The 25,143-nt window shown below is 44.8% G+C and overlaps 1 protein-coding gene across 1 annotated transcript; it reads right to left on the bottom strand.

Moving 5' to 3' along the window:
- Window positions 1–11,904: 11,904 nt before the first annotated feature.
- LOC142279231 (uncharacterized) lies at window positions 11,905–23,440 on the bottom strand. The gene is made up of 4 exons (XM_075332677.1): window positions 23,219–23,440; window positions 23,014–23,137; window positions 22,817–22,930; window positions 11,905–18,643 (listed from the first exon to the last, which is right to left on the bottom strand). The coding sequence occupies exons 1-4, from the start codon at window positions 23,438–23,440 to the stop codon at window positions 17,448–17,450; spliced, it is 1,656 nt and encodes a 551-aa protein (XP_075188792.1). The 3' UTR covers window positions 11,905–17,447.
- Between the last annotated feature and the right edge of the window lie 1,703 nt (window positions 23,441–25,143).

The following is a 25,143-nucleotide window of genomic DNA, read 5'->3' as shown; positions in this document are numbered from 1 at the left end:
TGATGTCACATGGAGGGGAGGAGTCAGGGTCACATGATCAGCTCCTCAGTGTATGCAGATTAGAACTCTGCTGTGCTGGGTGTCATGGTGCTGGATGAGGGGATTAATGTGCAGACACTGGATGAGGCGCGGTGTCAGTGGACGGTTATTGTAAACTATTGTTGCGTATGTATGTGACCCCTGTTGCGTATGTATGTGACCCCTTCACACGATGCTGAAGTTGGTTTCTTATTCGGCAGTTTAGTTTTTTCAGTTTTTTATGCATTTATCAACAAAAATGAAACATCACAATAATAAAATACAATGCACTGATGAGCCCTAATATACATACACTCGAAACCAACTGGCAAAAAAATGGGCATCAAAGTGAGCACCGAAGTATGTTAGTGAAAGGGTTAAATGGCTTTGGGCCACTGATCTAACACCACAATTGCATATCTAGTGATGCCTCTAATCAAACTCAAGTGACTCCAGCCTGGCCCAAAGGGGTTCTGGGCATCAAAACTGGCATCAAAGTGGGCACACAGCCAATTTTCACAGATTTGAATAAGTAACTGGTGTTTTTGAGGGGTTAAATGGCTTTGGGCCACTGATCTCACACCACATTCACATACCTAGTGATGCCACACATCAAATTCAGATCACTTTAGCCTGGCCCAAACAGGTTCTGGGCATCAGAACTGGCATCAAAGTGGGCAAAACCCCAGTTTTCACAGATTTGAATAAGTAACCAGTGTTTTTGTTTTTTTTTTTAAACATCTTTTTATTGAATTTTAACCGAATTTCTTTTACAATCTGCTCTTATACAAAGAGCATTTCATTGATGACATTATAATCAAAACAGTCCCGCCCACCCCTCCCCCCGCTCTGCGTGCGACCAGAAGCAACTTAAAATGGTAACTTATGTAATTGGTATGTGTCCATTGAGCAGTTCAAGAAGGTACCAAGAGGTCTGTCCAAACTGAGATTTAAGTCTATCCTTAAGCACTGTAGCCAAGTTAGGTATAAATAAAGACCATGTTTCAAAGAAACGCTTCGTCAGCTTCTCCTTATTCGACAGTGCATCCAGCCAGTCCATTTTGAATATGAACATTAGTTTTGTTTGGATAAACGCTAGAGAGGGTTCTTCAGGATTTACCCAGAGATGTAGGATACTTTTCCTAGTGGCCGAGGCCCAAATAGTTAACATTGCCCTGGTACCTCTTGGAAGACTTTGTTGAGCCTCCTCCAACATGTTAAAAATCGCCCACTGTGGTGTCAGAGCAAACTGAATATTGTATGTGTTTTGTAAGACTGAGTGAACGCTTCTCCATACTCCCTGTATCTGAACACAGTCCCATAAGTGGTGAAACAGGTCAGTGTCTCTTATGCCACATTTAGAACAAGAGTATAAGGCATTTGTGTCCATTTTTGATTGAATTTTTGGAGTAATATATGCTCTATGTAGAATCATCAAGGCCATATCTGTGTAGCTACTGGACGACAGAAATTTACGTTGCAACAGCGTGGCTTGTAAAAAATCCTTTACCTCGAACTCTGGCATGTCTACCTTCCATTTTGCTGGACCTGTTGTTTTCCCCTCCCATGTCCAAACTGTACGCAACATTGAATAAACCTGACTAGTCGAGGACGCCTGGCTTCTTGCCCTCCTAAGAAAGTTATCCACGCTTCCTCCAAGATCTCCCTTTGGCTTGTCAACAAGATATTTTTGTGGCAAGCTACGCGCCTGAAGAAAAAGAAAAGGCTGACCCACAAAAGCTGGAAATTGGTCTGCCGCCTTCTCGTAAGAAAGCAACGACCAATCAGGCTCCATTAGATCTGCAGCATAAGCACAACCCTGCATTGACAATGTTTCATAAATGCTCGGAGGGTGACGCTGGAGGAATCTCGGATTTCCAATAAAGGGTTGAAATGGGGAACTTGAAGTGTTAGTTTTACCAAGTTTCCTCACCTTCCTCCACGTTTGTATAGTATGCCATAGTGTTGGATGATCCCTAACCTCACTCGGTATTTCCTCGTTCCCTAAATGCAGCAATGCTGTTAACGAGACTTGTGAACATAGCTGTTGTTCCAATTGTACATTGGCAAAGTGAGATACTCCTCGCACCCAGTCCACCACATATCTAAAATTTGCTGCTAGATTATATCTGCCCAGATCTGGAAGATTTATGCCCCCTGCCCCTTTTGGTAATTGAAGCTTGATTAAGCTGATCCTAGTACGCCCCTTGTGCCCCCAAATGAATTTTCCAAAGGATGAATTTAGTAGCTTAATATCTGATTTGCGTAGAAGCAACGGGAGAGTCTGAAATAAGAACATTATTTTGGGGAATGCTACCATTTTAATTAAGTGACATCGGCCCGAAAAGGATATTTTCAGATGTTTCCAAGATTGGAGTAGATGTATTAATGAATTTATAAGAGGCTTATAATTAATTTGATATAGTAACAAGGGGTTTGCTGGGAGCTGAATCCCCAAATATTTAATGGACCTGGTACACCACTGGAAGGGAAATAAGTTGTTATCAATTTTACCCGATTTGTACATTGCCAATGCCTCAGTTTTTTTGTAATTTACCCTGAAGCCTGAGGCCTTTCCAAAATTATTCAATGTGTTCATTATCTCTGGAATCGCTTGAGAGGGATTGGCAATAAACAATAAAATATCATCGGCAAAAGCCAAAAGTTTAATTGTTGTCCCACCGACTCTCATGCCATGAAATATTGCTAAATTATGTAGGGTCCTCAACATTGGGTCCAGAGCCAAATTAAACAATAAAGGTGACAAGGGACACCCCTGCCTCGTTCCCCTCTGTACCTCAAATGGCTCAGAGAATGTATTATTTATAGATAGTCTGGATTTGGGGTCTGTGTATATCATCTTGACTGCTTCGCAAAACCAGGATCCCACCTGGCGACATGCCAAAAGATTATGTAAATAGGCCCAAGAGACCCTGTCAAAGGCCTTGTCCGCATAAAGGCTAACTACTATATGTTTGATACATCTATGCTTCCTGCTATAAGAGATAGCCCCAATAGCCGTCCTGATGTTATAGGTGATGGATTTCCCGTGCACGAATCCCGTTTGGAAGGGCAGAATAAGATCTGGAATCACTTGTAATCTACCAGCTAGTATTTTAGTAAAGATTTTAAAATCAGAGTTGAGTAATGAGATGGGTCTGTATCCCTCCACCTGTAGTGGGTCTTTTCCTGGCTTAGGTAATACTATAATGTTTGCCTCATTGAACCTGTCGGGAATTATTCTATCTGTGACTATCTTATTATACACTGCACATAGATGAGGACCGATAGAGGCTCCCAAGATCTTATAATATTCGTTACTAAATCCGTCGGGCCCTGGGCTTTTGGCTAGTTTAAGAGTGCCAATAGTTTTTACTATTTCTGAAATATTTATAGGGGCGTTTAGTACTACTCTTTGTTCCTCTGTCAAGATGGGCGCTACGGTACCATGGATAAAATCATCTTCCCCGTCAACCTCCCTCGGTTCCGCCTCATACAGCGAGCCAAAGAATGCCCTGAACTCCTCCACTATTTCCTCATCTTTTGTTACCATGGTACCATCTTTCTTTTTAATTTTGTGGATTCTAGTGGTGGTTCTAAAGGGTTTGGTTAAAGAAGCTAGTAATTTCCCAGGTTTGTTGCCCCATTTAAAGTATTTATGTTTCTGGTAGTCCAGGTTACTAAGTGCCATCTCATGGGCCAAGGTGTCCGCCGCCTCCTTGGCCTCTAAGAAATGTTGTTTTGTCGTATCCGTGTTGTTATTTTTAAAATCTTTATATGCCTGCGTGAGAAGTTTTGTGCTGATATAGTTTGTTCCAGGAGCTTTTTTCTCTTATGGCTGACATATGATATTATCTGACCTCTTACTACTGCCTTGGAGGCAGCCCAATACAAACCAGCGTCCCCACTATGCTCGTGATTATCCTTCTCATAAAAGCTCCAGTAGTTTTGTAAAAAGCTTTGAAATCCTCAGATTGATATAAATATGAAGTAAACCTCCACCTTCTTTCCCGTAGAATTGTGGTAAATAATAACAAATTAAAAGTAACCGGTGCATGATCCGAAATACAGATGTCTAGGATGTTGGAGGAAAGTAAATGTGGCATCAGTGCTGGGCTTAGTAGCCAATAGTCAATCCGTGTATGTAAGTCATGGACGTGTGAATAAAATGTATAATCTTTATCTATTGGGTGCTGCATGCGCCATGTGTCTATTAGTCCCAATTGATTGACGAGATATTGCAAACCACTATGGAGCACCAATAGAGGAGATGGCTGGGGACTTGACCTGTCTAAAATTCCATCATGAGCCTCATTGAAATCTCCGCCTACAATTAAATTAGTCATATCCCAACCTGTGATACTTTCGATCAATCTGGCTCTGAACTGTGGATCAGGAATATTTGGTGCATATATGTTTGCTAAGTTGTAGATAGTGCCCTCTATCTTCACTTTCACCAATAATAATCTCCCCATAGGGTCCTCTGAAACCTCCAGAACTTCATGACTAATATGCTTATTGATCAATATAGCTACCCCTCTTTGTTTTCTCGTAAATGACGCTTCTGCACATAGGGCATATTTTCTGCTGTGAAGAAATGGGTGATTGCCCTTCATCCAGTGTGTTTCCTGTAAGAAGACAATATGGCAATTTAAACGATGTAGATAATTTAAAACTTTTTTCCTCTTAATAGGAGAGTTTAACCCGTTAACATTCCAGGAGCACCAATACAGCGATTTAATCGTGGACACATTTGTGCTCTCTGTGTTAGTCATTTATCCTATTCCAGAAGGAGGAATTAATTGTAAAATTATAAACAACCTATTTGGGTTCCCTCGTCCATCCCAGCGAGTAAACGCGACAACCCATATGAGAGCTAAACTAAAGGTATGCACGCAGAGCCCCCTAACCCCTTCCCATCTAAACAAAAACCTTAATCTAATGGCAATGTCACCTGCCTCTCTGGCAGTCCTGACACTGAAAAAAAAAAGGAAAAACAGAATGAACATCAGAACTGTAGCACAGTGACGTCTCCGATTTAAGTGTCTGTGTTGACTGCTGGCGAAGCTCCATTTTCCTGAAGAAGGTAATTTAAAGCCAACTTAGGATCTTCAAAAGTCCAATTCTTTCCCCCTGTAGTGAAGCGTAGAACAGCAGGATACAGTAGACTGAAGCGAATATTTTTTTCCGCCAATAGTTTGCATGCTGGATTGAAGGCTTTGCGTCTTGTTGTCAAGGCTGCTGAGTAATCTTGGAACAAAAGCAGTTTAGAGTTATTGTAGGTAAGTGAGCGATTTTTTCTAAATGCTGTCAGCAATCTGATCTTGTCTTGGAAGTCCAGGACCTTAAAAATTACTTGTCTGGGTCTGACCTCTCCATCATTTTGAGGTGGGCCCACTCTGTGGGCCCTTTCAATAGCAATTGGCCCCGACTTTAGATCCAATTTCAAAGCTCCTGGTAGCCATTCTGAAGTGAGTTTCAGTAGATCAGCTTGCCGAACCGATTCAGGGACGCCCACCAACCTTAAATTATTGCGTCTGGACCTGTTCTCAAGATCATCTACCTTGTCCAGCAATACAGCAATGTCCTTATTCCTGCTCTCCAGCATCTCTTAAATTTCCTTTACAGAGTCCTCCATGTCAGGGACCCTCTGCTCCACATCTGTTAGCCTTGAACCCTGGGCATTAACTTGGGTGACTATAACGTCTAATGAAGACTGGAAGGCTGCCAGCCGCCCATCAATCACCGGCATCAAGAGATCCGTGATGGCCTTAGCAGTGGCCTGGGGTGGGTCTGTAGTTGCCTCAGGGGAAGCCCCTGGTGATGGAGGTTCATTTTGGTTTCGTCTTTGCGGTCTAATTCCTTTATTTGGTTGTGTGGCATTGCTCTTACCCACAAATTTATCCATAGTAAGAACTGTAAATATGGAGCTTCTTTAGAGACTGTGGTGACGTCACAATAACATAAGCTTAATTACATCTGTGTGGTAAACTTGGCTGTTTCACAATTATTTCCACGCTGTGTATGAGAGTGTATAGATGTTACTTGAAAAAGACCAGTCAGAAGGGCAGGAGGCAGGCCAGATGACTGATCCCACTTCTTTTTGTTTTTCACCCTCTTCTATACTGTCAGTGCTGGTGAAGTGGTGAAGTAGGGGTTAATCAAGTTGAGCCGTGATGCACTTCAGGCTTATCTGCCTCTGTTTACTGTTGCAGATTACAGGCCTTGTGCAGCAGCCATTTAAAGCTGGGTTTACACACTGCAACATCTCAAACGACATCGCTGTAACGTCATCGGTTTTGTCACGCAATAGCGATGTTGTTTGCGATGTTGCAGTGTGTGAAACCTATCAGCGACCTGGCCCCTGCTGTGAAGTTGTAATCGTTACAAATCGTTCAGGACCATTCCTAGGTCCTTTGTTTCCCGCTGTGCAGCATGAAGTTTCAGTGTGTGAAGACTTTGCAGCGACTTTGTTAGCAACTTCCCTTTCAAAAGGCTGCTTATCAACGTCCCCAACAACCAGCTAGGTCGCTCTGCAGGTCCGGATCGCTGTTGCGTTGTTGGCCAGGTTTGCCTGTTTGAACGCTCACCAGAGACTTAACAGAGACTTAGGGAGGTCGCTATTGCGTCACAAAACCGGTGACGTTACAGCGATGTCCTTTGCGATGTTGCAGTGTGTAAACCCAGCTTAAGATGAGACCTGCAGGGATGTATCTTCCCCCTTCACAGCCCCCTGTTTATCTCCTGACCTGCTCTCACAGCCGAATGTCTCCAGGGGCTCTCAGCTCCCTCCTCACTCACAGTATCTCAGACGGTGGGCCTGTCCACTGAGCTCTGTGTGACAGGTAAACACAGCGTGCAGTCCTGTTTGCTGAGCTTGCTGCTGCTCGGTGTTTCACTATTTCTTCTGTGGCAGGGAGGGGAGTGTGTGAGAGTTCACTGAAAACTATGGCTGCCGCTGGAAGCACTTCAGTCCCCTTCCCTGTCTCCTTCTGGATGTTAGTGCCCGATATTTAACCCCTCTCTTACCAGGTCCCGGGTGCTTTCCGTTTGTAGTGGCACAGCTGCAGGGGGAGCAGGGAGGATGGGCAGCGTTCCTCTGTGCAGCACAGCCCACAGCCTGCAGCCTGGTGCTTTGTGTCAGAGCACTCCTTTCTTTGTGGTGCAGCATACACCTTTCACCTCCGGAGTATCCGGAGAGCCGGGCCTGATGTGCGCCCCTTGTCCTGTCCTTATCCCTGCAGCCTTGAGATGTTAGGATGGGCCTGGATAACGTTTTTGGCCTAGGCTGCTGCAGGAGCTCATGATAAAAGCAGCTACCTCGTAGCTCCGCCTCCCGGAAGTCCCAATGGTATACTTTTAACGTGACATATGATCTAATGATCAGCATGTTCTTTATAAGCCTTCTTTCTATCCTTAATATATATCTCATTCCCCCTGCTTTACAAGTTTAGTCTGCTGAAGCAGCATTAATGTTTACTATGTTTGGTATTTTTGTACCTCTATGTTTATACAAATGTTCTTAGTCTGCTGGCAGTTCGTCGCAGGGGCTATTGTTTTGCCCCGCTCGTAATGTGCACCTGGGGCGGTGCATTTGTGTCTTGCAATGTGTTTTGCTGATAATAGGATGTATTAATTTGCATCACTTACTACACACCCGTTTTCATGCCCGTCTCAATTGGAGATAGGCCCGGAAGTTGCTGTGTTGATGCGTCTCCGGCGCTATAGTCGCCTGCTCTGTGATTGGTTGGGGGCGGGATTTCTGGAACTACGTCCACTATGCGTGGTTTCACGCCCTGACATGCTTGATGTTGGGTTGGCTCACGTGGTTGCCGGGGTTACGCGTCCTCGGCACGTGTGCCTTCCTGACTCAGCCTGAGGGCTGGATATTCCAGCAGTGTGGGACACTTCCAGACCATTGGCGCTAAATTATTCCCGTTTTATATAACTCTCCCCTTACCTTAGCGGTGCACTGTGCTACTAGTATTATTATGCCTTGCTGTGATTGTGGTTAGCAAGGTGTGTGCTTTTTTATAATCTGTGTCCTATAAGTGATCACTAAGTGACTTATGGTCTTATGTACCTGCCCCGGTGGGGACGTGAATCGGATGTGATAGATTTATGTTTTGTTATATGTTGGCAGAAGAACATGCTGATCTATACTAACTAATATATGTTTTCTATAAACTTGTCCTCAATCTGGGATTGGCTGGGTGGTCACTGTGGAGACGTACCTCTCACGTTTTACGTGTCTGCTTTGTGACTGGTTGGAGGCGTGACTCATGGAAGTATATCCACCATGTGTTGTGTTACGCCCTGTTATGTCTAATGCCGGGTTGGATCGCGTGATTGCCGGGGTTACGCGTCTTCGGCACCACGTGTTCCTTCCTGACTTGGCTGGAGGGCGGGACATCTGGGTAATGTGAGATAGTCCCCGGTTCACCTTACACTAGATGTTTGACGTCTCTTGTACATTTGTTTTTCATTATCAGTAGCGTACCCTGCTACCAGTGCTGCCACGTCAGATTGCGATTACTATTAACAATCTTTGTGATCTTCTTATAATCCGCCTTTTTCAGTGATCATCATGTGACCTGTCTTAGGTTTCCGCCCACTATCTAGGTGATGCCCTATCACCTGCTTGATGGGCGTTATTGTTCTCTCCATCACATATCCCTCGGTTGAGGGATTGTTACACCTGACAGCAATGATAATTAACAGAGGCTATTTATACCTACTGGGTTTATACTGCCATTAGGGTCTTCCTCCTTGAGAAAGCAACAATACCTCCGTGAAACACGCATCGGTGGTGATCCTAACTCTTCTGGGTATGTGTACATAGGTGTTACTATGCCTCAGGGTCCCCTTTTTTATTACCTGAACCACAGTTTTTCTAGGTAATTATTTTAACCTGTATTTGTATACATACTTACCACGATTCCTGGATGGCTATGTGCACACGCACTTTACTATTTTAATGTCATGATCTCATCCAGGTTTACCCTGTTATCACGTGGTATACTTCAGGTTAATCTAGGTTAACATCTACACTAGTACTCTGTACTTGGGCCCCTGATTTGTTCCATACATCCTTGTATTTAATTGGTGTCTATTGATACTGGGGCTAAGCTTGCATGATGATTATCCTCCCATGATTCTGATTCTCGAACTCGAGGGTCAGAATCCTCTAACCAAATCTTATGCATGAGTGAATGGGTTATGTTTTATACATACCTGGTGACATTGTGGTTTCCCCTGTTACTGTCACCTCATTGTAGGACCTTCTACTCCCAACCTCATAGTTGTTAGTAATTCTATTAAATCATGCAATGGAGTCTGGTCCATGTCATTAAGTGTCTTGCTTACATTATATTTAGTCCCGTCATTTAGACTTTCCCACCTCTTCCACGGTTACTTCAGACAGACAGGAAACTTTTACATTAACCAATTGAATATAAACCTTGTACCCCTTGTGATGTTTTGATTTTCTGTAGCAATTTTAAGTGTGATTTTGTGCTGTCTTGCGAGTTATCTCCATTAATAAAATTCTTGTATTTTCATATATACTCGTATTTCTCTTTTGTTCACACTTCTCAAACTGTAGAACTACAAGTCACAGCAATGTCCTACTCACTTCTGTCTGTAGCAGGTCTGTTTTCTCAGACTATTCCACACTGGAGCTTCTGGATTCAATGGCTTGCAGAGAGAAGTGGGTACAGCAGGCAAAATCCTTCTTCGGCGTGGTAAACCTGGAGGACAGCAGCTCCTACCAATAGTGCATCCTCTAGCTTCAGAACTCAGTCTCTCATCATACAGAGTGGCAGCTTCACCCCTCCAAGATGGCTCAACTTCCTCCCCCCCCATCCTGTTTCCTCCTCCCCCAGATTTGCATGGCATCTTGGGAGTTGTAGTATTCTGCAGTTCAACCAAAGAAGCAACATCTGTAGAGGTGAATGTGGGTGGAATTCTATACATCGCTCCCAAAGCAGGTGCCACACTTAGAAACTGAAACGTCTACTTTCTTAAGAATGTTTTTTCACTTGGGTGGATGTTGTGTAGGACTTTTCCTTCACTAAGGAAAGGATTCTGTGATCACCCATCACTATTGTCTTCCTTGGACATCCAGACCTCTTTGAGTTCCGATGCTCTCGAGTGCGTTCATTTGTTTTCCAGAATATACCAAATTTCTGATTTGGCCACCCCTAACATTACTACTAGCATTCATTTTTTATCTTAATGATGTTCTCCTCCTTTGACCGCATGTTGTGGGTTTACAACAACAGCTTCCAAATGCAGATGTCACATCTGGAATCAGCTCCAGACCTTTTATCTGCTTAATTTATAATGGATTCATGAGGGAATATCCTACGCAGCCCATTAAAGAGCTTTTAAGATATTGTCCAGTTACTTTTGGTCTCTTTTTAAAGAGACCGCTACATGTTTATGGGCTGTAATTCCTAAGCCCTGGCTCCAATTAGTATGTTAATACCCTCAAATTAAAGCTGAGAATCAGCACTTAAAAACACATATCGATTACATAACTGTATATTGAAAATGTTTTGGTAAACAGGTAAAATGACAAAGGAGCTGTGCTGTCACGCCCCCGTCCCACCCAAACTTTGCCAATTTTAAAGTGAAAATGCCAAAAGCCGCCAAAATTTGGCACCACTTTGAATTGATCCAAATTTTTGAGACTTTTCAGAGTTTTTGTGACAATTTTTTGGCATAAAAGCTTTGATAAATTGGGATCAGAGCATCTCAACAACTTCCACATATCTAGGATGCAGTGTGATTCAATTCTCCCCTCATTATTTTAGTGTGAAATGTCTACAGATGTTCTGAGGCAAAATCATCACATCTAGACAATAGAGAAAGACAGGCATGAAGAATATATATTTTCAAGCATTTATTGACAAAACAAGCTTTGAAATGCAATTATATACAATGTGATATACTTCAGAGTTCCTATCTCCAATCTGGGGCTGCGCTTTTTAGTAAATAAATCAGTGGGAAACCTGAGATTAGTGAATTATCTAAATATAATCCAGTATCAAAACCTTTCAAAAATGTTCCTAAAGGCTCTCAAAATACCCAACTTACTTGCAAAGTGGAACCTGAATTTCCATTTTGTGGGATCTCAGTGTGCAGAGCGGGATCCCACAAATCTCTGCAGCTGCTCTAAGCACGATACATTGCTCTCTCAACTAATCCAGCGCGGTCATATACTTGTTTAAAGGAAAGGTGTCGCAGTTTTTTATTTTTGTATTAATAATAGTGATTATGAAAACAAGTATTTTTAATACAAAATTAAAATCACTGCTTATTTATTTTTTATTTAATTCTAATTTTACTGGAGGCACTGGGCGCTGCCATCTTGGATTTGGTGTTTGTAAGGACAGATACTCACCTCCTTTATGGCAGCCCTCTGTGCATAGACTCTGATAGTCGGGCTCTGACCCCATTTAGTAACATTAGAGAAGGCATCTGCTGTGAAATGCACGCGCCCCCTGGGCTATCCAGATAACAGCAGAGGGAGGAGATCAGCACCATCATTGTGGCGCACACAGCGTATGATGTTTGCTCCACTTTACCCCTGTCAACCTCCGGGATGTATGAGTACGGGGCGCCGGGGCGCCTCTCCTCCCCCCGCTGTTACAGATTCCAATGACACCCCCTCCCCCCGCTCTACCCAGCCCCCAGCCCCGCTCTCCTCCCCCTCCGCCGATGCCGGCAAGCATGCAGCAGAACTGTGTGTGTTTGTGTGCGTGTGCATGCAGAGCATGTGAGTACCTACGCCCCTCCCCCCACCACCGCAGGTGCTACTGTCTCCAATGTTAAAATGATACCCCCCACTCTCCTTGCCCCTCCCCCGCAGCTGCTGCTACCATCTTCATTGAAACCCCTCGCTACCCCCCCATGCCGTGTATCTAATCCTCTCTTGTGTGATACTGCCTGCTGTGCATGTAATCCTCTCCTGTGTGATACTGTCTGCTGAGCTGTGTATCTAATCCTATCCTGTATGATACGTGTTTGGTGAGCCGTGTATCTAATCCTCTCCTGTGTGATACTGTCTGCTGAGCTGTGTATCTAATCCTATCCTGTGTGGTACCGTCTGCTGAGCTGTGTATCTAATCCTATCCTGTGTGATACTGTCTGGTAAGCTGGGTATCTAATCCTGTCCTGTGTGATACTATCTGCTGAGCCGTGTATCTAATCCTGTCCTGTGTGATACTGTCTGCTGAGCCGTGTATCTAATCCTCTCCTATGTGATACTGTCTGCTGAGCTGTGTATCTAATCCTCTCCTGTGTGATACTGTTTGCTGAGCCGTGTATCTAATCTTGTCCTGTGTGGTACCGTCTGCTGAGCTGTGTATCTAATCATATCTTGTGTAATACTGTCTCCTGAGCTGTGTATCTAATCCTATCCTGTGTGATAAGTGTTCGGTGAGCCATGTATCTAATCCTGTCCTGTGTGGAACCATCTGCTGAGCTGTGTATTTAATCCTATCCTGTGTGATACTGTATGCTGAGCTGTGTATTTAATCCTCTCCTTTGTGATACTGTCTGCTGAGCTGTGCATCTAATCCTTTCCTGTGTGATACTGTCTCCTGAGCTGAGTATCTAATCCTATCCTGTGTGATACTGTCTTCTGAGCTGTGTATCTAATCCTATCCTGTGTGATACTGTCTACTGAGCTGTGTATCTAATCCTCTCCTGTGTGATACTTCCTCCTGAGCTGAGTATGTAATCCGCTCCTGTGTGATACTGTCTGCTGAGCTGTGTATCTAATCTTATCCTGTGTGATACTGTCTGCTGAGGTGTGTATCTAATCCTATCCTGTGTGATACGTGTTCGGTGAGACGTGTATCTAATCCTGTCCTGTGTGGAACTGTCTGCTGAGCTGTGTATTTAATCCTATCCTGTGTGATACTGTCTGCTGAGCTGTGTATCTAATCCTCTCCTGTGTGATACTGCCTCCTGAGCTGAGTATCTAATCCGCTCCTGTGTGATACTGTCTGCTGAGCTGTGTATCTAATCCTCTCCAGTGTGATACTGTCTGGTGAGCTGTGAATCTAACCCTGTCCTGTGTGGTACCATCTGCTGAGCTATGTATCTAATCCTGTCCTGTGTGATACTGTCTGCTGAGCTGTGTATTTAATCCTATCCTGTGTGATACTGTCTGCTGAACTGTGTATCTAATCCTCTCCTGTGTGATACTGCCTCCTGAGCTGAGTATCTAATCCGCTCCTGTGTGATACTGTCTGCTGTGCTGTGTATCTAATCTTATCCTGTGTGATACTGTCTGCTGAGGTGTGTATCTAATCCTCTCCTGTGTGATAAGGCCTCCTGAGCTGAGTATCTAATCCTCTCCTGTGTAATACTGTCTGCTGAGCTGTGTATCTAATCCTGTCCTGCGTGGAACTGTCTGCTGAGCTGTGTATCTAATCCTATCCTGTGTGATACGTGTTCGGTGAGCCGTGTATCTAATCCTGTCCTGTGTGGAACCGTCTGATGAGCTGTGTATTTAATCCTCTCCTGTGTGATACTGTCTGCTGAGGTGTGTATCTAATCCTCTCCTGTGTAATACTGTCTCCTGAGATGTGTATCTAATCCTCTCCTGTGTAATACTGTCTCCTGAGATGTGTATCTAATCCTATCCTGTGTGATACGTGTTCGGTGAGACGTGTATCTAATCCTGTCCTGTTTGGAACTGTCTGCTGAGCTGTATATATAATCCTTTCATGTGTGATACTGCCTCCTTAGCTGAGTATCTAATCCGCTCCTGTGTGATACTGTCTGCTGAGCTATGTATCTAATCCTCTCCTGTGTAATACTGTCTGATGAGCTGTGTATCTAATCCTATCCTGTGTGATACTCCTGCTGTCCTTGGTGACACTTTAGACATCTCTTGTCACCAACAAAATGGCTGTGCACTGTGATCTAAACTTCATTCTGTGTTATCCTTTGGAAACCCTCAGATTGGGAGGGGGAGGTGACCTCACACACAGGAGAGCAGACTCCGCCCACTTTACTGCAGCTGTAATCCAGGCTATTTCTACAGTTTCAGATTTCAGCAGCTGCTCCCTCTAGTGTTTCAGAGTGGAAAATATCAAACTTTTTATTTTTTTATTTTGCTCAATTAAAAACAAATAATATTTGAGCAAAACATTAATACTTTACATTTTTAAGTTATTATTTTTTTTTTTTTTTTGGACGACACCTTCCCGTTAAGAATTTACTGAACTGCTTAAGAAGGATGCCGCATAGCTGGGGTCGTAGAGATCACTCTTACACGATCAGTGATCGCTGAGGGTTGTGGGATCTCACAACCTGAAAGTTCCTTTGGGAGGACATTAGGGACACTTCCAAAAGTTTTTGTGCTGGATTATATTTAGAACATTCACTTATCCGCGGGTCTCCACTGCTTTAGTAAATAATAAAGGCAGCCACAGATTTGTGATAAGCACTATTTAAGGGGAAATCCATCTATCTTACTGCGCAAGAACTATTGTGTAAAAGTCACACATTTTTGTGCATCACACACCTTAACTGTTCAAACATTTAGTGAGTTTTGACATTTTTAGTCTGAAATGTAAGAGAAGTTTAGTGAAAGAGGGTGGTGCCTGAAACGGTCAGATAGATTCACAATGATTGTGCCCTTTTATGTCATACGATTTTGAGTGAATTGTAATTTTTTACTCTTACTATTTGTTAACCAATTACCATATTTTTCGGACTTTAAGATACACCCTCCCCCCCAAAATAAATTGTGTAGAAAAGGGGGGGTCTTAGGGAAAGGGGGGGTGCGTCATAGTCCTGATGTGACTGTGACTGGAGGGGTGGCGGTGGAGAAGTGGGTCACAGGAGGCAGAAACCAGGGCTAACAGTGTGCCTGCTAATAACAAAAGTGAATATTCACTGCTCCCCTCACTTATAATCCAGTCTACCTCAACGCACTGAAGCCGGCATCGAGAGATGAGCGGGATTATGAGCATGGGGAGTAGTGAATATTCATTCATTAATAGCAGGCACACATGATCACCCGGTCACCACTGCTGCAGCTCGGTGATCACGTGTTTTTTATTAGAGAATGAATATTCACTGCTCCACACGCCCATAATCCTAGGTGTGGGGAGCAGTGAATATTCCGGCAGCCGACGTCCGCGTGTGCCTGTAGGTGCATGGCAGTGACGTCATGCGATGTGCCACTTATACACTGAAGTCACTTGCCAGCATCAAAGACAACACCGCACACTGGGGGAGCAGAGGGATGGTGAGTATAATCAGTTGTTTTTTTATGTCTGCAGCGTGATGAGAAACATATATGGGACGCCCTGGACAACCAGGGGTCACAGGTTAGTAGACACCACACACACACACCCCCACACTAGGAAGTTAACATCCGTCAATCAAGACCTGATTGCCTCCCTCAGTGTTAGACAGGCACACCGGGTGGGCGGAGTCAGGCGGAAAGACACACCCACCGAGAAGTCTGCTGGCCTGAGGCAGGGAAGCAGCTCAGTCCAGTCGTGGACAGTAGTCTGAGTAGTGCAGTGTGAAGTTCAGAGTTGGACAGTAAGGGGTAGAGTCCAGTTGTGGACAGTGAGGAGTACAGTTGGCACAGTTGAGTGGAGAGCAGAGTGTGACACACAGCGCTGCAAGGGGCCTGGGTCGGAGCCTAGGACCCTCACACAGTCAGGCAGGCAGACAGCAGGGGCCGCCTGCAGGAGACCGGGAACACGACCGGTGGAACCGTAGGACCGGAACCGAGTTGGAGCCCGCCGGACCCGAACCGGGGAGCCAGCAGTCTACCGGAGCACCAGGAAGGGTACTCAGACCCTGACTAGGCCGTAGGCCACCATATAGTCGAATTTACTGATTGAGGTCTGGACCTCACGGGGTCCTTTCCCAACCAAAGACCTGATTGAAGGCAACAGCCCAACCCGACTGGATAGCAGCCACCGCCAGAGGCCATAAATCCAAGGGCCAGCGCCTGCGGGCAAAGGAGCTCCCACGACATATCCGCCGGGGAGCGGACCACCCGTGCTTAGGCACCGTGGTCCACTAACGTTAGGTGCAGGAGAAAGGGGACCCTGTCACACCGTCCAGTGCTGCAGCCGGCTGTGGGCCGCCCGTTCTACATCTTGTTTGGTTTACCAGAGACCCTGAGTGACTAAATCGTGAGTACCGCATCACACCGCAGCACTGTGCCCCGCACCATATCTCCCCGCAACCGGGCCCCGGGACCCACCGCCCCTACCCACGGAGGGGTTAACACCAAAGCTGCGCCCCGACACCGCTCCCGGAAGCCCGCCACCTTCACTGCAGCGGTGGTGCCCAGCATCACTACAACCCGTGGGTAGCGTCACGAAAACCACCCCAACACCAACATACCAAGATGAGAGCCATATATACCAGGATGGGGATCATGTATACTATTATGGGACAAAGATGGGGAACATATCTGCCCGGATGAGGGACATATACACCAGGAAGAGAGAAACATTACTGAAAGGGGCCTAAATGGGGGACATTAGTACAGAATCAGGGGGGGGAAATTACCCCTATAAGGCTGCTTTCACATATCCGGTTTTTCCTGTGCGGCACAATTCGGCGCTTTGCAGAAAAAACGCAACCGTTTTTTTTTTACCGCCGGTTGCGTTTATTTCGCATAGACTTACATTAGCGCCGTATTGTGCCGCATGGCCTTGCGTTCCGTCCAGTTTTTGACGGATGCGGCATATTTAGCCGATGCGGTGGCTGGATGGAACGTTGCCTGGCACGGTTTTTTGTCCGGCGAAAAAAACCGCATCGCGCCGCATCCGGCCGATGCGTCGCGATTTCCAATGCATGCCTATGGACGCCAGATAAAGCGTCCTGCGGCAAAAATCACATCCGTTTTTTTGCACTACGCATGCTCAGTAGCCAGCCGCAACCGGCAAAAACCAGACGGACCGCATGTAAAAACGTATGCAAAGTATGCGTTTTTTTCGCCGCATCCGTTGCATAGGTTTTAGAACCGGATTGGCCGGCTCTGCTAAAACCGGATGTGTGAAAGCAGCCTTACCATGTCAGCAGCAGGTTCCCCCTCACAACAGTGCGTCATGACTACATATTTTGTTTCAATTTTTTTTCCTATCTTCCTCCTCTAAAACATAGGTGCGTCTTATGGTCATAATAATACGGTAAGTTTAAAAAGAAAATGGTGTTTTCCCTGACCAATTCTTACTTGAGCAATTGATTTTAGGATAAAAGCCTTTGACTCACGGTATAACATGAATCCTTCTCCCATGTGACTCATCTGACAACAAGACCTGATTAATGATAAAAACATTTGCCAAATTCTGAATGCAAGAATGTCTCCTCTACTGTGTGGGTTTTCTCATGGTCAACAAGAATTGTTTTTCCAAATTAAACATTTCAAATGTTCACAACATGAAAAAGGTTCCTTCCCTGTGCGGCTTCTTCAGATGTTTAACGAGATTTGATTTTGTAAAATAACATTTTCCACACTCTGAACATAAAAATGGCTTCTCCTCTGTATGATATCTTTGATGACTAACAAGATTTGATTTCCGAGTAAAACAATTCCCACATTCTAAACATGAAAATGGCTTTTCCCCTGTATGAGATCTTTGATGACTAACAAGATCTGATTTCTGTATAAAACATTTCCCACATTCCAAGCATGAAAATGGCTTCTCCTCTGTATGATATCTTTGATGACTAACAAGATGTGATTTCCGAGTAAAACAATTCCCACATTCTGAACATGAAAATGGCCTCTCCCCTGTATGAGATCTTTGATGATTAACAAGATCTGATTTCTGTATAAAACATTTCCCACATTCCAAGCATGAAAATGTCCTCTCCCCTGTGTGAGATCTTTGATGCCTAACAAGTTCTGATTTCCCAGTAAAACATTTCTCACATTCCAGGCATGAAAATGGCTTCTCCCCTGTATGAGATCTTTGATGCAAAACAAGATGTGATTTCCGAATAAAACATTTCCCACATTCCAGGCATGAAAATGGCTTCTCCCCTGTATGAGATCTTTGATGCAAAACAAGATGTGATTTCCGAATAAAACATTTCCCACATTCCAAGCATGAAAATGGCCTCTCCCCTGTGTGAGATCTTTGATGGCTAACAAGTTCTGATTTCCAAGTAAAACATTTCCCACATTCCAGGCATGAAAATGGCTTGTCCCCTGTATGAGATCTTTGATGCAAAACAAGAGCAGTTTTCTGAATAAAACATTTCCCACATTCCATGCATGAAAATGGCTTCTCCCCTGTATGAGATCTTTGATGCCTAACAAGAGCTGTTTTCTGAATAAAACATTTCCCACACTCTGAACATGAAAATGGCTTCTCTCCTGTGTGAATTTTCTGATGTCTAAGAAAGTTTGATTTCCGAATAAAACATTTCCCACACTCTGAACATGAAAATGGCTTCTCTCCTGTGGAAGCCGTTTCATGTTCCACATCCCTTCTGTAACTTTTATTTTGCTTACAATTCTGTTGTACTTGCTCGTCATATGTATCACGTGTGATACCTTCATCATGTGTTATAAATTCTGAAGATATTAGATTTCCATCTGAATTCCCAATACAGTCATCTGCTAAAAATAAAAAACACAATGTTATTATTTTTTTAATATTATCTTGAAAGTATATTTATTTTTTTAAACCATAACATCAGAAATTAAATTAGGAAAAAAATGTATTCTGAATCTGTTGTCCAATTTCGACATCTAAAGGCCGCTTTACACACAACGATATTGCTAGCGATCTCGTTAGCGATGTGACACGCCCAGATCGCTGCTACGATTTGCCGAGATCGCTCATAGGTCGTTTTGTAGCGGTCACACGTACCCATCTCACAAACGACGCAACATCGTTCAGCAATATATTGTTTGACCAAGGAGGTCGTGTGGACACCGTCACACAGCATTCCTCCCAAAGATTCAGGCAACGACAGAAGCGTATAATTGTCCATAGCATACACCCTGGCGTGTGATTGGCAGGAGTATGATGGAAACACAGATTAAAACAGACAGGAAACACAAATTAAGACAGACGAGACAAATAGCAAACTCACAGAAATAAATAGGCAGCAACAAAAAGACAACAAGGGTTAACACCACAACAGTTCACAGTAATAATGCACAACAACCAATCGTAAGTCACAACACCTCACCAGACCAGTATAGGTAACCTAAATGACTGGAGAAAAGAAGGAGATACGGAAAAGAACATGTGTGAAAAATTCCATTTTATTCATAAAAATATCATATATAATAAAATCACAACAATATGTGGTCAAAAGGACAAGGATCGGACAGGAGGTGGGGGAAGGTGGGTTGGGGAGGGGGGGGAGGCTTGAGGATGTGGGAGCAATCCTCCTTCGAAAAAGCAACGCTGCGAAACAGCTGTCAGGAGGCTGTTTCCTGCCCCTCGGAACCAACCACCAGGTATACTTATTTATGTTGCCCCTCCATTGTTCCGCCTTCCCTTGGCTGCATGGTGAATTGGATTGGGACTAATAATCGCACAGTAACCCTGTGCCTGGTATTGCCTTAAATTCTCCCTTGGTTCTGTGCAGCACCAGTATTAACTCTTACATGTCTGTGGTGTACATAATGGGGGATTACATGTGTGCTGCCTCAGCCGGTGATTATTTTTGCATGTACACTTTAGTAGCCCCCCTCTGGTTCAGCTCCTTTGCCACAATTATAATTGAGAAAACCTTTCCATATCTTCAGGCCCCTTGATTGCGCGGTGCACCTGGCTCAGACTTGCTGTGCATGTATATATATATATACACACATTTCTTTATGTGCAAATTGAGGAGTCACTTGGTCCTCGCCTGTGGCCCCGCGCAGTCACTTTGCCTTATTTCCACTGTGGTTTCACATTTTCCAGATGGGCTTACTACATGCATGTATGCCCACTTGCTGATTGGTTGCATATCTCATGTGGTTCTCATGACACATATCCTTCATTTTCTCTCTTGGCCCCAATTCACCACCAGCTCCTTGCTATAGGTTGGCCCTACAATTGATGGCAACTCAGTCACTTAATTCTTCACCCTGGTTGCTTCTGAGAGGCAGGTTGCTCCCACATCCTCAAGCCTCCCCCCCCTCCCCAACCCACCTTCCCCCACCTCCTGTCCGATCCTTGTCCTTTTGACCACATATTGTTGTGATTTTATTATATATGATATTTTTATGGATAAAATGGAATTTTTCACACATGTTCTTTGCCGTATCTCCTTCTTTTCTCCAGTCATTTATGCTTTATGGAGTAGGCCATTCCTTATGGGACACTACTGAGTGGTCCCATAAGTTAATACTTTATTATGGCCAATTTCTTGCTAACAGTATAGGTAACCTATAGCTGGCATTAATGGAATAGCCCAGCCAGCTTATACAGGAGGGGAGAGAATGATACTGGCTTCCCGCAGCATTTGGTCAAATACACTAACTAGCAACCCAGCAGAGGTTAACTCTTGCTAGCCTGCCTAAATCTGTGGTTTGATGCCTGTGTCTCCCTGCGCTGCTCACAGACATAAGAGACGTTAGCAGACAGAGTGTAGTTTCCACAGATCCTGACACCGCCTTGACAGTTGAATAACCTGCAAACATCTCTGTGACATTGGTCCACAACATAAACAATTTTAAAAGAGATTTTTTTTCCAAGACGAAAATAAAATAAAGACAAATGTTGAAAATTTAACGGGGATGTCCAGGACTGTAACGTTGATGGCCTATTCTTAGGCTTTATAACGAAAGCATGTAGCAGGGTCTTGCTGTCTGTGCAGATAGACATTTGGGCTCCAATTCATCAAGACCGGCTATGTACACTGAAAATGACATTAGGGACTGGAGTACGATTTCTGGCATAGGGAACGCCGCAATTGTTACGAATTAGAGAACCGGTGGCATCACACCCTTGTTCTGGCCAAGCTCTGCCCATTTTGACATTTGACACACACACACACACACACACACACACAGACACACACACACACCAGCCTGTCTCCTCTTCTGCTTGAAACTCCTGCAATTGAGACATTTGGTCACATGACGTGTTGTCAATAAGGTCCTTAAACAGTCCTATAATTGGCATATAAACACTAAGGCCACTAGGAAAATGGGAGCGCTCTGAAATTGCCCAGTTTACTCTCCCTTTCCCCTAATGCCAGTCCTGCATGCCAGCCTATGTCCTGTTCAGTTCATTTAGACTCCTGCAAATAAAAGACCTTTGGTTACATCATGCCACATGACTTTGAAGTCATTGTGACGCCCTGACAAAATCAGGTTGTCACAGAGGACTGCATCCATCTTCCAGGTGCAGGACTCCCTCCTCCTTGGCCTTCCAACACAAAACCCCACACACAGGTATCCAACACCAGCCATCAAACCCTAGTCACCCCCCAAGACAATAGGGACACACCAGTGGGTGGGGCCAGGCAGATGGTGACGCCCACCTAGGGGTTCTGAGGTGTCAGGGGAGGGAAACACACAGAACAGTGCTAGACAGTTGAAGTGAGAGGATTGTGAAGTGGTGCTCAGGGGTTGGAGCCCCGGACTACTTAACCTGACTAGGTTAGGTGGCAAACGGCAGAGCTGGGCCACAGGCGATGGAGATCCGGTCGAGGGAGACCTTAAGTGGACCGGGGCAGGGTTGTAGCCCGCCGGTGCCGACAGCGGGAATCTGGTCCGGAGGCTGTGCACAGTCGGGGTCCCTGGACCCTGGAGCGAGGACAGCTTCAAGCACCTTTCTAATTAACCAGCAGGGGACAAGATTCCAAGTCTTGTCCCACCGACTGCCCAGATAGAGCGAGACGGAAGCCCAACGAGGGGGATAGGGCGTCTGCAAGTTCCTGTTAAGATCCCACGGTTCAGTTCTCGCGGGCCACAGCTCCCACAGAAAAGACACCGGGAGTGGACTTCCCCGTTTCATGCGGACTAGTCAACACACAAGACACAAACCAAAAGTGCAGGAGGAAGGTCCCCTGTTCTGTCAACCAGTGTGCGGGACCCAAGCACACCCCTCCGGAGGCTACCGGTTATCGTCAGTTGGTTTACTATCTGGACTTTATTCAAACAGTGAGTACACTGGTATCATCCGGTCCAACCCCGCAGACTGTGCCCCATCACTCCATCCCACCAACACCTGGGCCCCGGGACAACACCTCCCATACCCGTGGAGGGGATAACATCCTGCTGCCCCGCTCCATCAGACCCGAGCACCCCCATACCAAGGCAGCGGCGGTGTCACAAACAATCACCGCAACCCACGGGTGGCATCACTGACAAACCTCCCCTATATAATAACTACCCCCTTTTCACTTGCGGGTGACGGACGGCTGCGCCCGGGTCTGGCTGCCACTAGAGCCACATCAACCGCCCGGATCCGAGCGTCTCGAGTGCCCCACCTCCTGCTGAAGGTCAATTCCCCGCCCGCAACAGCATCAAAGGTCCTTAAGCAATCAACCTTAGATTACAACTGATGGGGTCCCTAAGAGACTGGGGTTTCTAAGAAATAGTGCAGTTTGACTCCTCTTGATGCTGGCCCTGACTGTAACTAGGTCATATTTTCAGGGAAACAGGGCATTCATGAACCCTCTGCAGGTCTTTGAGTTGCCTTCATAACAACATAGAGAAGGCACTAGAAAATAGCAGAAGGAGCAGAAGCAAAGAAAATACAGCTGAAAAAACCCACAGCAGAAAGTCTAAAAATGTAAACACAAAATTAGTACAGAAAGTACATGAGTAGATATCTCTTACTGGATAGAGCTGGAGGAATCACATCCTGAGGAACATCGGGATCTTCTTGTTTACAGTCCTGTGGGAGAAGAGGACGGGGACATCTCTCTGGTGTTGTCCTCTTACTGGATAGAACTGGAGGAGACACATACAGGGACTGAATTAATTCCTTACATACAGATAATTATAGGCCGTGTGTATTTAGTCCTGTCTATTACCTGGTGATGTGAGGGGCTGGGGAACCTCCATCATGACGTCCGTGTACAGATCTTTGTGTCCTTCTAAATACTCCCACTCCTCCATGGAGAAATAGACGCTGACGTCCTGACACCTTATAGGAACCTGACACATACAATGATACCGTCACCCCCGATCCCTTCATAGCGTTACTGTATAATGTCCCAGCATTCACAGCAGTGTCACCTCTCCAGTCAGCAGCTCAATCATCTTGTAGGTGAGTTCTAGGATCTTCTGGTCATTGATGTCCTCATGTATCGGGGGGTGAGGTGGAGACCCCGTGATTGGGCTCAGGGGTCTTCCCCATCCCTCAGACACAGGGGCCTGACAGCGCTCACTAGAGGTCTTCTTCACTACTGTGTAATCCTGGTTATGGAGAGACACAGTAATAAATCTCACTCCAGACATTTCCAGAGTCCTCACCTCTCCAGTTCTGTCCATCTGTTATTCCCATAGATAAGAATGATGTAATGTGACGTCATCAGAATCTCTCACCTCTCCAGTAAGCCGGAAGAGGATCTCTAGGGTGAGGTGTAATATCCTCTCCGCCATCTTGTCCCTATCCATATCCATCCTTGATAGGTCAATCAGGAGAATTCTCTTATATAGAAGATCTCCACTGAGAGGATCCGATATTGTAGGGACCTGAATGGGGAGAAGATGACGATGTGACATCAGAAAGAATCCTGTATAGTAACATAATTACTGGAGACTTTATATCCGATCACTGGCCGCTGAAATAACGCTAACATGTATGACATGAAGGAGAAGACAAGTCCTGGTCTGGTCCTGAGCACTAATTATAGAGAAGCAGCCAAGAGGCCTATGGTCAGAGGAAAAGCAGGAGAGATCCAGAGCTCAGGGGGAGAATCTGTCCACAGGACAACTATAAGTCATAAACTTTACAAATTTGGTCTTTATAGAATAATGGATATTTTTAAAAGCAAAAGAATAAGAATTGAAAATTTCTTCACAGACGCCTCCATCCAATTTACCTGAGATAGAGCTGTTTTATAAAGTAGCAGGGGCAAAAATGTGACCTGTAGATGTGTTTACCAGCTTTGCACATCCCCCAAGAGACTGGCAGCAGTACTTGCAGTGAAAGGTTTGTCCTGCAAAGTATTCCCTCAGGGGGCTGAATACTAATGCACATCACAATTTTCAGAGTTATATTTCTTAAAATGTTTAAAAATCGGTGTATAATTTCCTTTATACTTAACAAATATTTGCTACTTTGTGTTGTTATCACATAAAACCCCAATAAAATCCACTTGTTTGTGGCTGTAATGTAAAAAAAACATGGAAAAGTTCACCGGGTGTGAATAGTTTTTCAACGAAAGGTATGTTTACCTTCAACCTAAAAAATTATGACATTTTGCCAGAAATATTTTGGTGCAAACTTGCCGCCATTTAGGAAGACAAGACTTTTTAGACTAAAAAGTCACAAGCAAAGGTCATAGGAAAAAAATACAAAGCGTTTCTATTGTGCGCAAAATTCATGATCCACTTGCAACATTCTGAAGAATTTGGAAAAAAAACAAAACATAAAATGATACGAGAAGACAAAAAAAGCAGCATAGAAAAAAAACAAACAAAAAAAAAACGAAACAATTGATGAGTTGGATGTAAGTTTTGTGGTGCGGAGCCCGTTCTACCGGCAGACGGGATGTGACCGGAGGCAGAAATATTCAGGGAAGGGAAAGATTTTACACTTTGTAGATAAATCCTCTCTTCCCGGGATGTAACGGCCTCTAATGCCGGGATCACACGGCCGGATAAAGAATCATCACAGCTTCATCCAGAAAACTAGGAGAAGTCTTTTCTAAAGGGAGCTTTACACGCTGCGACATCGCTAATGCGGAGTCGTTGGGGTCACGGAATTCGTGACGCACATCCGGCCGCATTAGCGATGCCGTTGCGTGTGACACCGATAAGCGATTTTGCATCGTTGCAAAAACGTGCAAAATCGCTAATCGGCGACATGGGGGTCCATTCTTAAAAATCGTTACTGCAGCAGTAACAAAGTTGTTCCTCGTTCCTGCGGCAGCACACATCGCTGCGTGTGACGCCGCAGGAACGAGGAAGCTCCCCTTACCTGCCTCCCGGCTGCT

The sequence above is a fragment of the Anomaloglossus baeobatrachus genome, unplaced genomic scaffold (genome assembly GCF_048569485.1).
Source record: "Anomaloglossus baeobatrachus isolate aAnoBae1 unplaced genomic scaffold, aAnoBae1.hap1 Scaffold_428, whole genome shotgun sequence".
Lineage (NCBI taxonomy): Eukaryota > Metazoa > Chordata > Amphibia > Anura > Aromobatidae > Anomaloglossus > Anomaloglossus baeobatrachus.
Note: the sequence above shows the minus strand (reverse complement) of the source record. Positions and strands in the feature narration are given on the sequence as shown.

What these genes read in the sequence shown, in the direction of transcription:
- LOC142279231 (XM_075332677.1), bottom strand. Translation starts at nt 23,440, where the DNA reads ATGTCTGGAGTGAGATTTATTACTGTGTCTCTCCATAACCAGGATTAC. An exon ending in CCAGCCCCTCACATCACCAG is followed by an intron (nt 22,931 to 23,013) that starts GTAATAGACAGG and finishes TGTCTCCTCCAG; the next exon opens with TTCTATCCAGTAAGAGGACA. An exon ending in GATTCCTCCAGCTCTATCCA is followed by an intron (nt 18,644 to 22,816) that starts GTAAGAGATATC and finishes TTTTATTTTTAG; the next exon opens with CAGATGACTGTATTGGGAAT.